Consider the following 15,668-nt stretch of genomic DNA (forward strand, 5'->3'; position numbering starts at 1 on the left):
TTGAAGGGCAGTTGCAGTTTGTTGGTGTTCCCGTAGAGTGCGAGGCTGCTCAGGCTCTTTGGTAATCCCAGCCATCTCCGGAGGTGGCTACTGACCCTCCTCTCTAAGGTCTCCACTGTTGAGATGGGGACTGCATAGACCAGGAGGGGCCACAGGATCCTGGGAAGAATGCCATGTTGGTAGACCCAGGCTTTGAACTTTCCAGGTAGGCCTGACTTGTCCACGGATTTCAGCCAGCCATCCAACTCAGTGCAGGTCGACTGGATAGATGTGGTATCTCTCAGAGAGCTGTCAAAAACCTTGCCCAAGCTCTTGACTGGCTTCTCTGTGAGGGTTGGAATGGCTGTGCCTGTGATGTTAAACCGGAACTTGTCTTCCACCTTCCCTTTCCTCAGCACCATAGACCTTGATTTGGCTGGCTTGAAACGCATCCGGGCCCACTCCATCACCTTTTCGAGTCCCTTCAGAATCCACCGGCAGCCTGGGACTGATTCTGTCATGACAGTGAGGTCATCCATGAACGCCCTGATGGGTGGTTGCCGTTGTCCGGATTTCGATAGAGGCCCTCTGCACTCTGGCTCAGCAGACTTGGTGAGCATGTTCATGGCCAGGGAGAATAGTGTTACAGAGATAGTGCACCCTGTGATGATACCGATCTCCACCTTATGCCAACGAGATGTTATTGCTCCCGAGGAGACCCTCATCCTGAAATTGGTGTAGTAATCAGCAATGAGGTCTCTACATCTGCTGGGGACATGATGTTTTGTTAATGTGAGCTGAACCAGCTTGTGTGGAATGGAGCCGAATGCATTTGCCAGGTCAAGCCAAAGCACTGACAGGTCGCCCTTGTTCTCTCTTGCCTCTCGAATGAGCTGTGTCACTACACCGGTATGCTCCAGACAGCCTGGCATTCCTGAAATGCCTCCCTTCTGGACAGATGTGTCGATGTAGGTGTTCTGACCCAGGTAGGTACACAGCCGTTTGGAAACAGTGCTGAAGAATATCTTTGCCTCGACGCACAGCAGGGAGATGATGCGGAACTGGTCTAGCTGGGTGGAGTTTTCCTCCTTCGGGATCCACACCCCTTCAGCTACTCTCCATTGTTCTGGGATCCTCCCTCTTCTCCAGAAGATTCGCAGGATTTTCCACAGACGCAGCAGGATTTTGGGACAGTTCTTATACACTTTGTATGAAGTGCCACTTGGTCCTGAAGCAGAGCGTGCCCTTGCTCTGCGGACAACCTCCCTGACTTCCTTTAGCTGCAGTTCTGACATGTCAAACTGCACCTCCGGTTCAGGGGGGTCTATGAGGATGTTACACTCTCCCAACTCCTGCTCTCTTGCGGGGTCGCTGTACGTCTGCTTCAGATGTTGGTCTATGTCTTCCTGCGAGGAGGCAAGTTTACCACTGCGCTTCTGCCCCAACAAATCCTTAGTGAACTTGAAGGGGTTGGAGATAAAGGCAGCACGCTTGCGTGCCCTCTCACGGCGTCGCCTCCGATGCCACTCAGCCCGGCGAAGAACCCTGATCTTATTCCGCAGGATGCACATTAGCTGGGCCAGGCCAATACGTTCCTTATCTCCGGCCTTCTTGTATTGGGACTTCAGTGCTTTCATCTCCTGCCTGATGTTGTGGATCCTCACAGCTCTTTGATTCTTTGAGTAAGTTGTTCCGGAGCTTTTCTTCTCCTCCTCGCCGAATCGTTCAGAAGCGATACTGACAATGATTGTTGTCATAGCTTGGAGCTTCCCGTCAGCCTCTCCCTTTACCGTTGCCTCCAGAATTTGGTCGACATCGTCATCGAACTGCTTCCACAATGAGGTCATGCTAGCTGCTGGCCATTTGATCCGCCTCCTGTCAGATTTGATGCCCAAGGGATTAGTTTCCAACACTTGGAGGTTCCGGGCACTATGGGGTGACTCCGGGCCTGGCTCCTCCTGCGTCTCACCAGGTTGCACACCTGTGCGATGTGTTGCTTCTTCTCCCAACAGGCACTTCATCCTCGCTCGGTGGATCTTTAGGCCGTGGATGTTCTTGCAGACTTTACCGCATGTACACTGCATGCTCATAGTCGTTTGTCCATTGCTTGGGTCTGTTGCCGTTGTGTCCGTCCGACCGGGGTGCTCATCCTCCCCCCCTCTCGGGCACCCCTGGGGGTATTTTTCCATTAAGTTCATCGTAGCTTTGTTGGGAATCCTCCTCTCAGAGGACACAGATTGGGTTGCCAGCCCGTTCTGCCCCGGTTGCCGTCTCTCCGAGCTGTCACTGACTCTCCAGTAGTCACCACACTCTTCATGGTTGTCATCCAGTCTTTCCTGGCTGTCACTGATAACTCAGGGTATTCGCTGTGTACATACATCTACTGATGCCTCTGGACACATCTTCAGTGATGTGCCTGGAATCATCGGGTGTTTCGGGTCTTTCAACATCATACACCCTCCTCCAGGTGACCCAGCAGGGGCTGATCAGACCCCAGCTTGTGTCCAGATGGCTAGCTAGCTACCATGACTCCATGGCTCTCCCCTTTTGAGCCACAGCCATCTTGAGGCCCTCTCTGCCGCATCGGTGGTACTGCGGATGGCTCTCCTCCTTCTCTCTCCCTCGATGCCCAAAGTGCTGAAGGCTCTGGTCAAGGAGCGGGCTGCAAAACCCCTGCATCCAACCTCAACTGGGAGGCACCTCACTCTCCAGCCAGCCTGCTGACAGTCACTGACCAGTCCCGCGTACTTGGAGAGCTTCCTCTCAAAGGCTTCTTCCAGGCGGTCTTCCCATGGGACGGTCAGCTCCAGCAGCACTACCTGCTTGGTGGACTCAGACACGAGGACAATGTCTGGTCGCAGGGTGGTGACTGCAATGTGGCTGGGGAACTTCAGCTGATGTTCAAGGTCCACCAACAGCTGCCAGTCTCTTGCAGAGGTTAGAATGCCCGCAGAAGTTTTTCTGGCAGGGGTTGGCTGCTCCCCAGCTCTGACAAAGGCGATGATTTTCTTGGAGGGTCGGAACTGCTTCGCCCACACAAGTCCTGCGCTGATGGTTTCAGCAATGGTCTTAAGGACTTGGTCATGCCTCCAGCGGTACCGACCATCTCCAAGTGCCCTGGTGCAGCAGCTGAGGATGTGTTCCAGGGTTCCTCGCTTGGAACACAATGGGCATGCTGGTGTCTCTGCTATGCCCCATGTGTGCAGGTTAGATGGGCTTGGAAGCACATCGTACACTGCCTGGATGAGGAATTTAATGCGGTGGGGCTCGGCTTTCCACAGCTCGGCCCAGGTCACTTTCCTCTCAACCGCATTCTCCCATCTTGTCCAAGCACCCTGTTGCTTCAATCCCACTGCCTTGCAAGTTCTAATTTCCTCCACTGCAGCTCTCACCTCCTCCTGAACAAGGCAGCGCCCTTCCTTCCCGCTGGTTTTCAATTGGGGAATTGGAAAGGAGCCTAGCCCAGCTCTGCCTCGAGTGACCACTCCCACCAGGCTTCTTTGACGCAGCCTTGCCTCTGCCTCTTGAACTGCATCCTCAGCCCTCCACTTCCTACCAGTCCTCACTTGGATCCCTGCTTTAGCCACCTTCGGATCTCGTGAGTCCCTGAGCTGAACCACTTCTCTGGCTCTTGCTACCTTGAACTCTTCCTCCAAGGATTTGAAGGGCAGTTGCAGTTTGTTGGTGTTCCCGTAGAGTGCGAGGCTGCTCAGGCTCTTTGGTAATCCCAGCCATCTCCGGAGGTGGCTACTGACCCTCCTCTCTAAGGTCTCCACTGTTGAGATGGGGACTGCATAGACCAGGAGGGGCCACAGGATCCTGGGAAGAATATATATATATACTGACTCTTAACCACGCCCCGCCCCCAACCACCTTTACAACATTGGTGTGTTGCTGATGTGTTGCGCGATATACTTTTGGATAAATGACCATATGGTCAAAAAACTATATTTTCCTTGCGACTATTGTCATGCAGTCCAAAATCATGATTAATGTTAAAATTACTTTGTACTTTGATGGGAGACCGCATTGGAATATCAGGTCCTCTAAGCTTCCCATCTATAAGGAGAAGTGCTGCAAATTAGCTCGCGCTATGAGCACACATTGAACTGCTGATTTTTTTAGTTTGTCTGTGTTGTTGTGTGTCTGTCCCTATCAAATCAACTCTCAAATACTACTTTTTCGAATCCCTCTAATTCAGTGTTTTTCAACCACCAGTGTGCCGTGAGGTACAGCCTGGTGTGCCGTGGGAGATAATCTAATTTCACCTATTTGGGTTAAAAATATTTTTTGCAAACCATTACAGTCTGAAAATTATGTGTTGTTGTTGAGTGTCGGTGCTCTCTAGAGCCAGGCAGAGTAACTGTCTAAAGCTTCATGTCAGTAGGTGGCAGCAGGTAGCTAATTGCTTTGTAGATGTCGGAAACAGCGGGAGGCTGTGTGCAAGTAAAAATGTGTCTAAGGCTTAAACCAAAAATAAACAAAAGGAGATTGCCCCTAAGAAAAGGCATTAAAGCTTAGGGAAAGCTTTGCGGAAATAAACTAAAACTGAACTGGCTACAAAGTAAACAAAAAGAGAATGCTGGACAACAGCAAAAACTTACTGTAAAGCAAAGACGGCGTCCACAGTGTACATCCAAACATGACATGACAGTCAACAATGTCCCCACAAAGAAGGATAAAAACAACTGAAATATTCTTGATTGTTAAAACAAAGTAAATGCAGGAAATATCCCTCAAAGGAAGACATGAAACTGCTACAGGAAAATAAAAAAAAAAATAGAAAAAGTCACCAAAATAAGAGCGCAAGACAAGAATTAAAACACTACACACAGGAAAAGTGCAAAAAACTCCAAATAAATAAAGGCGTGATGTGACAGGTGGTGACAGTACACCTATTTTGAGACAAGAGCTATAGTGATGTATGGTTGCTTATAGTTTAAAGTCATATCCAACAATTACGACAACGACTTTTTACTGTCAACTGAGTTTCGTTTTTAATGATTTCTGCTGGTGGTGTGCCTCTGGATTTTTTCAATGCAAAAAATGTGCCTTGGCTAAAAAAAAAAAAAGGTTAAAAAACATTGCTCTAATTATCACCTGCTTCCAATTACAGCCCAGTCCTCACAAAAATAAACAGCTATGTTTAGAGCTTTTATGGTGACGCTTTAAACGTTGAATTCCATGGTTGTGTATCAAACGCAGAAGTGCGGCAAGATGGTGACGGTGACACACAGTAAAGCAGAAACAAGGTCAATTGACTGTTATTGTTACACTTTGGGGAGTTTGTGTTGTGGCATTACCTTAAAAGGCATTCTCAAAGCAAATTAGTGAGTAACCGGTGGGTCCCTTCTGGGCTGTTGTGCAGGGGTGTCCTGTGGCCCCCCCCTCCACGTGGCCAACGGGGTGGTGCGGGGGGCGGTGTTCCAGTTTGGGGACGTGGCCGTGTACTCGTGTTTTGGCGGCTACGCCATGGAAGGCATCGGAAGGAGCAGGTGTTTGGAGAACGGTACCTGGACGCCGCCCCCCACGTGCAGAGGTAGAGAGTCGGGTCTCCGCCTACTCTCGCCCTAACTCACGCCCTGACTTTTCCCTCCTTCTAATGTTCTTCACTTACAAACACCGTTTCCATATGAGTTGGGAAATTGTGTTAGATGTAAATATAAACAGAATGCAATGATTTGCAAATCATTTTCAACCCATATTCAGTTGAATATTCTACAAAGACAACATATTTGATGTTCAAACTGATAAACTTTTTTGGGGGGGAAATAATCATTAACTTTAGAATTTGATGCCAGCAAAACGTAACAAAGAAGTTGGGAAAGGTGGCAATAAATACTGATAAAGTTGAGGAATGCTCATCAAACACTTATTTGGAACATCCCACAGGTGTGCAGGCTAATTGGGAACAGGTGGGTGCCATGATTGGGTATAAAAACAGCTGCCCAAAAAATGCTCAGTCTTTCACAAGAAAGGATGGGGATGAGGTACACCCCTTTGTCCACAACTGAATTAGCAAATAGTCAAACAGTTTAAGAACAATGTTTCTCAAAGTGCAATTACAAGAAATTTTGGGATTTCAACATCTACGGTCCATAATATCATCAAAATGTTCAGAAAATCTGGAGAAATCACTACATGTAAGCGGCATGGCCGGAAACCAACATTGAATGACCGTGACCTTCGATCCCACTGTATCAAAAACCGACGTCAATCTCTAAAGGATATCACCACATGGGCTCAGGAACACGTCAGAAAACCACTGTCACTAAATACAGTTTGTCGCTACATCTGTAAGTGCAAGTTAAAGCTTTACTATGCAAAGCGAAAGCCATTTATCAACAACATCCAGAAACGCTGCCGGCTTCTCTGGGCCCGAGATCATCTAAGATGGACTGATGCAAAGTGGAAAAGTGTTCTGGGTTCTGACAAGTCCACATTTCACATTTTTTGGGGAAATATTCGACCTCGTGTCATCCAGACCAAAGGGAAAGCGAACCATCCAGACTGTTATCGACGCAAAGTTCAAAAGCCAGCATCTGTGATGGTATGGGGGTGTATTAGTGCCCAGGGCATGGGTAACTTACACATCTGTGAAGGCACCATTAATGCTGAAAGGTTTATACAGGTTTTGGAACTACATATGCTGCCATCTAAGTGCCGTCTTTTTCATGGACGCCCCTGCTTATTTCAGCAAGACAATGCCAAGCCACATTCAGCACGTGTTACAACAGCATGGCTTCGTAAAAAAAAGAGTGCGGGTACTTTCCTGGCCCGCCTGCAGTCCAGACCTGTCTCCCATAAAAAATGTGTAGTGCTTTATGAAGCGTAAAATACGACATCGGAGACCCCGGACTGTTGAACGACTGAAGCTCTACATGAAACAAGAATGGGAAAGAATTCCACTTTCAATGCATCAACAATTAGTTTCCTCAGTTACCAAAGTTTATTAAGTGTTGTTAAAAGAAAAGGTGATGTAACACAGTGGTGAACATGCCCTTTCCCAACTACTTTGGCACATGTTGCAGCCATGAAATTCTAAGTTAATTATTATTTGCAAGAAAATAAAGTTTATGAGTTTGAACATTAAACATGTTGTCTTTGTAGTGCATTTAATTGTATATGGGTTGAAAAGGATTTGCAAATCATTGTATTCCGTTTATATTTACATCTAACACAATTTCCCAACTCATATGAAAACGGGGTTCGTAAACAATTATGTCTTCTCTTTTTCTTTTCTTGTTAGTTGCATGCATGTGGCAGTAAGCGAGACTGCCATGACTTTGCGTCTCTCAGGAATTCTAAGAAAAAAATGTGACGAGTCTTTTAGTGGTCAATGCCTGCAAAGGGTGGGGCTCGGAGCTAACAATGGCCCTCGAAACTCTTTGTGGCAGCATTTAATGCGCAAACATGCCTCAGGCATGAAACTTACAACATGTTTTTGTGTGTGTGTTTCAGCGGTGTGTTGGCTGCGGTGCCAGAACGGAGGTGTGTGTCAGCGGCCCAACACATGTGCCTGCCAAGAAGGTTGGATGGGTCGACTCTGTGAGGAGCGTGAGTAGTTAGCCCTCATACACACCACAATAATGCCACTTGATGAGCAGGTTTTACCACACCTGGGTCCACAAAGAGCTATTTGTAGGTTTTTTTTACCAATAGAGTCTTAAGTAAGAGACAATGCAATAGAAAGTCAACTGAAAGGGGAACTACACTTTTTGGGGAATTTTGTCTACATTCACAATCATTATGAAAGACATGACTTGTATTTTTTTTGTGCATTCTAAATATTAAATAAACGTAAATAGCCCTTAATCATATATGTCTCAAAGGGCTGCACAAGCCACGACGACATCCTCGGCTCAGATCCCTCATCAGGGCAAGGAAAAACTCAACCCGGGGTGGTATAGCTTGGTTGGAAGAGTGGCCATGCTAGCAACTTGAGGGTTCCAGGTTCGATCCCTGCTTCTGACAACCTCATCACTGCCGTTGGCAAGACACTTCACCCAACCACTTGTCCCAGTTCTACCCACACTGGTTTAAAAAAATGTAACTTAGATATTGGGATTCACTATGTAAAGCACTTTGAGTCACTAGAGAAAAGCGCTATTTAAATATAATTTACTTCACTTCACTTCAACCCAATGGGAAGCACGTGAAATAATGGAAGGGAAGGCAGATGTGGGAACCGGTGCAAAGGATGCGAGTGGGTACGGTTAATAATCAATCAATCAATCAATCATGTGGGAATAATGTCCAGTCCATAGTGGGGCCATGAAATAAAATGGGAGCTCCATTATCCCACCCATAAAATCTTATAAAAAAAAAAAAAATTAAAAGAGCGCCAACCATACTCCATTTACATTTCGTGACTTAAATTTTAACTAATTATGAGTGAAATTGTTATTATAAGCGCTAACGCAGACAAACTATTTATGGCGGCGCCGTGATCACTACTGTGTCCCTATGTTTACATCATCGAGTGATCTGCTGTTTCCTCGCTTCCCTGCTCCCGGTAAGTTTATTGTCGATCATAAATGCTGCCTCTCACCTGAAATGTAGATGGCTGAGGATTAGGGTTGTTCCGATACCAATAATTTAGTACCGGTACCAAAATGTTTCAATACTTTTTCGATACTTTTGCAAATAAAGGGAACTATGAACAATCAGCTTTATTTTAACAAAGGATCTTACACTACCTAAAACACTCACAGTCAAAGAACAATTTTACAAGGTTAAAATATAAATTAAAAGGCATTAAACACATTTTCTTGTTGCACCCAAAGAACGTTTTACAATTTTCCATATTACATATAGTCTGCCATAACCAAGGATTAGGTTAGAATAGAACAGAAAGTCTTACTGACATATTAAATTATTCATTATTTATGCTTGCCACTCCTGGTCTGTGCTTTAAGAAAGATACAAATATTAATTAAATTCTAAAAACAAAACTATGGATAAATGTACAGAGATAAGCCGTGTAGCAGGTAAAACACACTTATTAAAGACAAAACACAAATTGTAAGAATTTGTTACAAAGATTAGTCATTTCAGTTGCATTAGTTGACTCTCGGCTGGCCTGGGAACACCTCGGGATTCCCCGGGAAGAGCTGGACGGACTGGCTGGGGAGAGGAGCGTCTGGGCTTCCCTGCTTAGGCTGCTGCCCCCGCGACCCGACCTCGGATAAGCGGAAGAAAATGGATGGATGGATAGTTGACTTTAAATGTTTACCTAAGTTTGAAGCAAATGTGGTAATACTAATCGCTACGTTTGGCGAGGCATGTCTTAAAGCAGTGGTTCTCAAAAGGGGGTACTTGAATTTATGCCAAGGGGTACGTGAGATATTTTTGAAATATTGTAAAAAAAGCAACAATTAAAAAGTCCTTTATAAATATATTTATTGAGTAATACTTCAACAAAATATGAATGTAAATTCATAAACTGTGAAAAGTAATGCAACGATGCAATATTCAGTGTTGACAGCTAGATTTTTTTGTGGACATGTTTCAAAAATATTGATGTTAAAAGTTCCTTTTTTTTGTGGAAAAATGTTTAGAATTAAGATCATCAATCCAGATGGATCTCTATTACAATCCCCAAAGAGGGCACTTTAAGTTGATGATTACTTCTATGTGTAGAATTCTTTATTTATAATTGAATCACTTGTTTATTTTTCAACAAGTTTTTAGTTATTTTTATATCTTTTTTTCCAAATAGTTCAAGAAAGACCACTACAAATGACCAACATTTTGCTCTGTTATACAATTTAATAAATCAGAAACTGATGACATAGTGCTGTATTTTACTTCTTTATCTCTTTTTTTCAACCAAAAATCCTTCTTCTGATTAGGGGGTACTTGAATTAAAAAAAATGAGGTTGAGAAACACTGTCTTAAAGCAGCTGTTGTGAGAGTAGCGTATGTGTGTGTGTGTGCTCCCTTAAAAAGGTGAGTAAGTGAGCGAGCAAGTCAGGGTTTGTCGCGGTAGCATGTGCAGGAGTGTTGGTAGCATGGTCGATGTCCGGTTGTGCCTTGTGGAAATTATAAATAAAGTGACCAAGTTGTAACTAATCGGCGGCCTCGTCATTCTGACCAAAGAGCGGAGCCTTACGGACCCATTAGTAAAGGTTTTGATTGATTGATTGATTGAAACTTGTATTAGTAGATTACACAGTACAGTACATATTCTGTACAATTGACCACTAAATGGTAACACCCGAATAAATGTTTCAACTTGTTTAAGTCGGGGTCCACGTTAATCAATTCATGATATAAATACATACTATCAGCATAATACAGTCATCACACAAGTTAATCATTAGCGTATATACATTGAATTATTTACATTATTTACAATCAAGGGGTGGGATCTGGGATCTGGGGTGGGGGGTTAGGTTTGGTTGATATCAGCACTTAAGTCATCAACAATTGCATCATCAGAGAAATGGACATTGAAACACTTGGTAGGATATGTACAGCAAGTACTGGACATAGTGAGATCAGAAAGCATAATAAGTATATACAGCAGAAATACATTTGATTATTTAAATTTGGTTATTTACAATCCGGGGAGGTGGGATGTGGAGGGGGGGAGGGTGTTAGTCTAGGGTTGAAGTTGCCTGGAGGTGTTGTTTTCGAGCGCTTTTGAAGGAGGATAGAGAAGCACTTTCTTTTGGGAGTGCATTCCACATTGATGTGGCATAGAAGGAGAATGAATTAGGACCTTCGTTAGATGAAATCTGGGTTAAACGTGGTTAGTGGAGCTCCTCCTGGTGTTGTGGTTGTGGTGGTCATTTACATTATGGAAGAAGTTTGACATGTACTTTGGTATCAGGGAGGTGTAGCGGATTTTATAGACTAGGCTCAGTGCAAGTTGTTTTACACGGTCCTCTACCCTGAGCCAGCCCTTTTTGGAGAAGTGGGTATAGGAGTGAGGTGTGATCTGGGGTGGAGTAAAGGGTGTTACCCCCGACAAAACATCGGCTCCCTTGATGACACCTATCGTAAATTGGATCCACTCCAGGGAAAATGCGAGCCAGTTTGCTTTTGAACGAGTGGACCGTGTGCCATGCACAGATCGAGGAGTGAACTTGTTTCAAAACCTGGTCATAGCTTGTAATCTTAAAGTGACTCAAAGAAGTACAGTAATTATACTTTTTGTCGTCAGTCCAAACAAGAGTTTCTGGTTTATTGTGTGTGTTCACCATCATCATTTTGTTTTTTGGTGTGTATCCAAATGTGACTGACTTTACGGGTGTGGTCTTCTTCTTTTTGTGTCCAGTGTCTGTCTGTTAACCACTTGACATGTCGGTGTGGCGTACCTATTACACCGATTAAAATGCAACAAAAAAAAAAAAAAACGTTCTTAACCTCTGATGTGGACAGAGCATTACTTTACAAATGATCTGAGGCTGCGTAAGTGCCACTAGCAGTGGGGGCACTGCAGCTCATTGTGCTAAAACATGAATAGCAAAATGAATGTGTCTGTCACATTGAACATACCCCAATTGTGTCCTGGGAATTAATTTTATGGGTCTAAATTACTAAGATCCAACTACCTCATGCTAAACAACATGGGCAAGCTAAAAAAATAGTGTGTATTATTAGTGGGCATGTTGCGTTTGATTTACCAAGACTGTCTGTGCAATTGAGAAGTGGCGCAGACCGCCTTATTCAAATGAGGATTTTGCGTGTACTATTCAAAGCGTCCCACGGAATTACTCTCTTTTATTGCGCATTCATGTTTTCATGCTACCTGTGTGGAGTTTTGCTGTTTTCAAACATGTAGGAGACATGTACCACTTTGTATGGATATTTTAGCATTAAAGCTTAAAACTATTAAATGACACCAAAATGCAATAATGAATTTTGTCCCAAGTGGAGGAGTTCAAGTACCTAGGAGTCTTGTTCACGAGTGAGGGAAGAGTGGATCGTGAGATGGACAGGCAGATCGGTGCGGCAATTTTAGTAATGCGGACACTGTATCGATCAGTTGTGAAGAAGGAGCTGAGCCGGAAGGCAAAGCTCTCAATTTACCGGTCGATCTACGTTCCCATCCTCACCTATGGTCATGATCGAAAGGACAAATCACGGGTACAAGCGGCCGAAATTAGCTTCCTCCGCCGGGTGGCAGTGATAGGGTGAGAAGCTCTGCCATCCGGGAGGAACTCAGAGTAAAGCCGGTGCACCTCCACATTGAGAGGAGGCAGATGAGGTGGTTCGGGCCTCTGGTAAGGATGCCTCTCGAACAACTCCCTCGGGAGGTGTTTAGGGTATGTCCGACCTGTAGGAGGCCACGGCGAAGACCCAGGACACGTTGGGAAGACTACGTCTCCCAGCTGGCCTGGGAACGCATTGGGAACCCCTTGGAGGAGCTGGACGAAGTGGCTGGGGAGAGGGAAGTCTGGGCTTCTCTGCTTAGGCTGCTGCCCCCGCGACTCGACCTCAGATAAGCGGAAGAAAATGGATGGATGAATTTCGTTTTAAATAAGTCCTTTTAATTATCTAGCAGCAATAAATTATAAAAGTATGTTGCTGAATAAACACTAAGTCTAATATTTATTTCTTACTGTCCAAAAATGTTGACACACACACAGGATTTTCATCCGTCCATCGTCTGTGCAGCGCAATCTCTGATCTTGCAGCCGTGCGTGGACCTGTCAGTTTGTACGTCCTTCTTATACATGCTAAATAAAAAGCAAAAAAGTGCTCCCAAAACGGTGATGAGTGTTGATAAATCACATTGCGTGTGCTAAATAATTATATTTGCGTTTTCTCCTCCCAGTATATTGTCAATTTTGATGATCTGCATATATTTTGCATATAATTGACGCAATCTACCTTGCACATGTTTAGTAGATCAGCTTTGCGTGTGTGTTATCAAGTTTGCACGTGTTTGGGAACCTTTAATAAATCAGGCCCATCGTGAGCACCATTGTTATGTAGCACTGCCTTAGTCTTCTTGGGAATTGAACTCACAAAGCCTCACTTTCTGTAACTAGACTCCTTTTCCACTCCTCCATGATGACATCACTGCGGAATGTTACACCTTTGTACCACTTCAGCTCTATTCAAATCAAATTGTTCTGTCTTTGAACATTAGTCACCTACTGTAATAAAAATGTGCCTACAGTATAAACTATAACAAAAACATTTAAACGAATTGATCACTGCTGTTTCTCCCACAGCCATCTGCATCCTGCCATGCTTGAACGGAGGGCGCTGCGTGGCACCCTACCAGTGCATCTGCCCCTCCGGGTGGGCGGGCACCCGCTGTCACAGTGGTGAGTTCCCATGTGCGCCACTGGCCCTTTAAGAAATACAGCACAAGGCATTTTCCCTGGAATTTCCTTTTGTTGTGTGTTGACAGCGGTGTGCTCGTCGCCTTGTCAGAACGGAGGCCGGTGCATCAGGCCCAACAGATGTCACTGTAGTCCAGGTTGGAGCGGGCACGACTGCTCCAGGTAAACTTTTTCAGTGAATTCGATAAGGTTTTCCACAAAAATTGCTAAAAGCTGCAACATGGCTTTAAACAAAAATAAAAGGTAGCAAGCAGCAGAGAATTGATTATGTGGACTGCTGCTTTTTCATCCCTCTGCTCATTTTGCATCAGAGGTATGTTGTCCAACAGTTTCTTCTCAGTTGTTACTTCTTTAGGTTTTGCACTTTTATGTTTCTCGGCAAGCTTATTTAATCTATGATGGTATCAAGGCATTTAAGAAGAATGGTCAAGGTTAACTCTGCTCTGAATAGACAATGGCCACTTTAAAAAGTTTAATTAAAATATAAATTGTTTATATAATGTTATAAAGAGGACAAAAATGATTACTCAATTAAAGAGGTTGAACTGTTCAATTGGGTTGTTACAAGAAACTCATCTAAATGACAAAGAACATGCTAAAACTTAAAGAGAGAGGAGTAGCTATATATATATATATGTATATATATATATATATATATATATATGAAAAGGTTCTCGGCTGTTACATATATTGTAATATTGTACATGGTAATTGGAATGTGTTGTATATATTATATAAAAATTTAATATATTAATATATTAGATACTGTATATATAATATGTAAATATTACATATGTTATATAGCTACTACGGTACATTTTTAGTATACTTTATATCTTTTGTTTCCGCCCTCTTTTTGTGCCCTGCGTGCATTATCCTTTCCATCCTTTGTAACTGAGCTACTGTGTGGAACAATTTCCCTTGTGGATCAATAAAGTTTGTCTAAGTCCAAAGATAAAAACCGAGGATGGATAATTCTTGTACTGTTTTTCAGCCCTGAATCTCTAATGTATGGAAGTTTAACGTTTTGAATGGAATTATGGAAAAAAAAATACAATTTTCCATGATATTCACTTTTTTGGGAAATGGTCTGTATTGCCACTATCCAGTCTCTCCAAAGACTGTTAAATCTCCTTATGTCCCTACCAATTTGGATCCAAGCAACAAACTTCAAGGAAATGAATAACATGAGTTTTACTGTTATTTGGCAACAAAAAAAAGGCCAGAGTTAAATTTACACAATTGACCAGTAAGAAAAAGCTTATGGGGGACTTGGTTGACCAGACTTGAATCTTTAGAATTGGGCAGGGGAGTGGAAAAAGCAAGTTCATGCCCTGAATTTTCACTGCAACCTTTAACGTTTTGCTCAAAAGAGTTATGGACCAAGTATAAAATGTTAAATACCTGGATGAAGTGCATCCAAAATTTTGTCAGTAATATTACACAAAAAAAAATTGTTGATCAGTCGCTACCAGATCTACACAAATCTCTTGACATTAGTGACTTTCCTGGGCAATCTGATACTAGGTTCTGGGAATGGGTTAGTAAGGACTACAGGCTTATAGATCATCTGTTTGAAAGGGGAATTCTAAAATGTTTTAATCAAATCTGAAAGAAACGTGGTTTAATTTTAGTTTCCTTTTTTTAGATTTTTGCAGCTCAGACACTAATGTCACATAAAGAATGGCCTCTTCTGGATCATGTTTTAATAAGGATCTCAATTGAAAGAAAATGTGAAAAGACAGTGTCATATTACAAGTATTTGCAGTCAATTTCATCGGAGAGTGCTCTTGGTGTGAGGGAAAAGTGGGAACTGGAAGTGAATGTAGTGATTGGAGAACAAGAATAGGAGCAAATTTGTGAAAATCGTCAAACTAACGAGCAGTCCAATATGGAAGAAAATTTAGTTCAAAGGTGAATGTGAGATATTTTAAAACATAAGTTTTTAATTTCAAAATTCAACAGAACCAAAACTAATTTGTGCTGGGGGCGGTGTGGAAAGATACCACACCCACATCTTCTGGGACTACCCCAACCCCAAAACATTTTGGGAGGGAATTAGGGGGGAACTCTTAAGATTCTCCACAAACATATTAACCTGGACCCTCTGTTCTTTGTTTTTGGAGCACTCCCTGAGGGCTATATGAGTAAAGACAAATTGTATATTTTAAAAAAGGTAAGAGTTACTTGGTATAAACCACTTCCTCTTACAGTAGGTCAGCAGAAGCAGAGAATTGTTAAGTTGTATACAATAGAGAAAATTACGGGAACATAGAATCTTACTACTAATGTGTTTAAAAGAAGATGGAACCTGTTGATAACCTACTTGGATTTGACGCTGTGTGATCAACGGATGGGTCAAATGCAGAGAATAATTTCGCCACA

The 15,668-nt window shown here is 43.3% G+C and overlaps 1 protein-coding gene across 2 annotated transcripts in view; it reads left to right on the top strand.

Moving 5' to 3' along the window:
* The window catches only part of svep1 (sushi, von Willebrand factor type A, EGF and pentraxin domain containing 1), a 167,977-nt gene that overhangs the window by 151,654 nt on the left and 655 nt on the right, over positions 1-15,668 (top strand). The window contains exons 45-48 of one of the 2 annotated variants that reach the window (XM_061913624.1): positions 5,348-5,518; positions 7,441-7,536; positions 13,170-13,265; positions 13,352-13,445. In XM_061913624.1, the coding sequence (XP_061769608.1) occupies positions 5,348-5,518; positions 7,441-7,536; positions 13,170-13,265; positions 13,352-13,445 (457 nt within the window). The remainder of the gene's footprint in view (positions 1-5,347; positions 5,519-7,440; positions 7,537-13,169; positions 13,266-13,351; positions 13,446-15,668) is intronic. The other variant, XM_061913625.1, reaches the window with a different exon arrangement.

This window comes from Nerophis ophidion, linkage group LG10, assembly GCF_033978795.1.
Source record: "Nerophis ophidion isolate RoL-2023_Sa linkage group LG10, RoL_Noph_v1.0, whole genome shotgun sequence".
Lineage (NCBI taxonomy): Eukaryota > Metazoa > Chordata > Actinopteri > Syngnathiformes > Syngnathidae > Nerophis > Nerophis ophidion.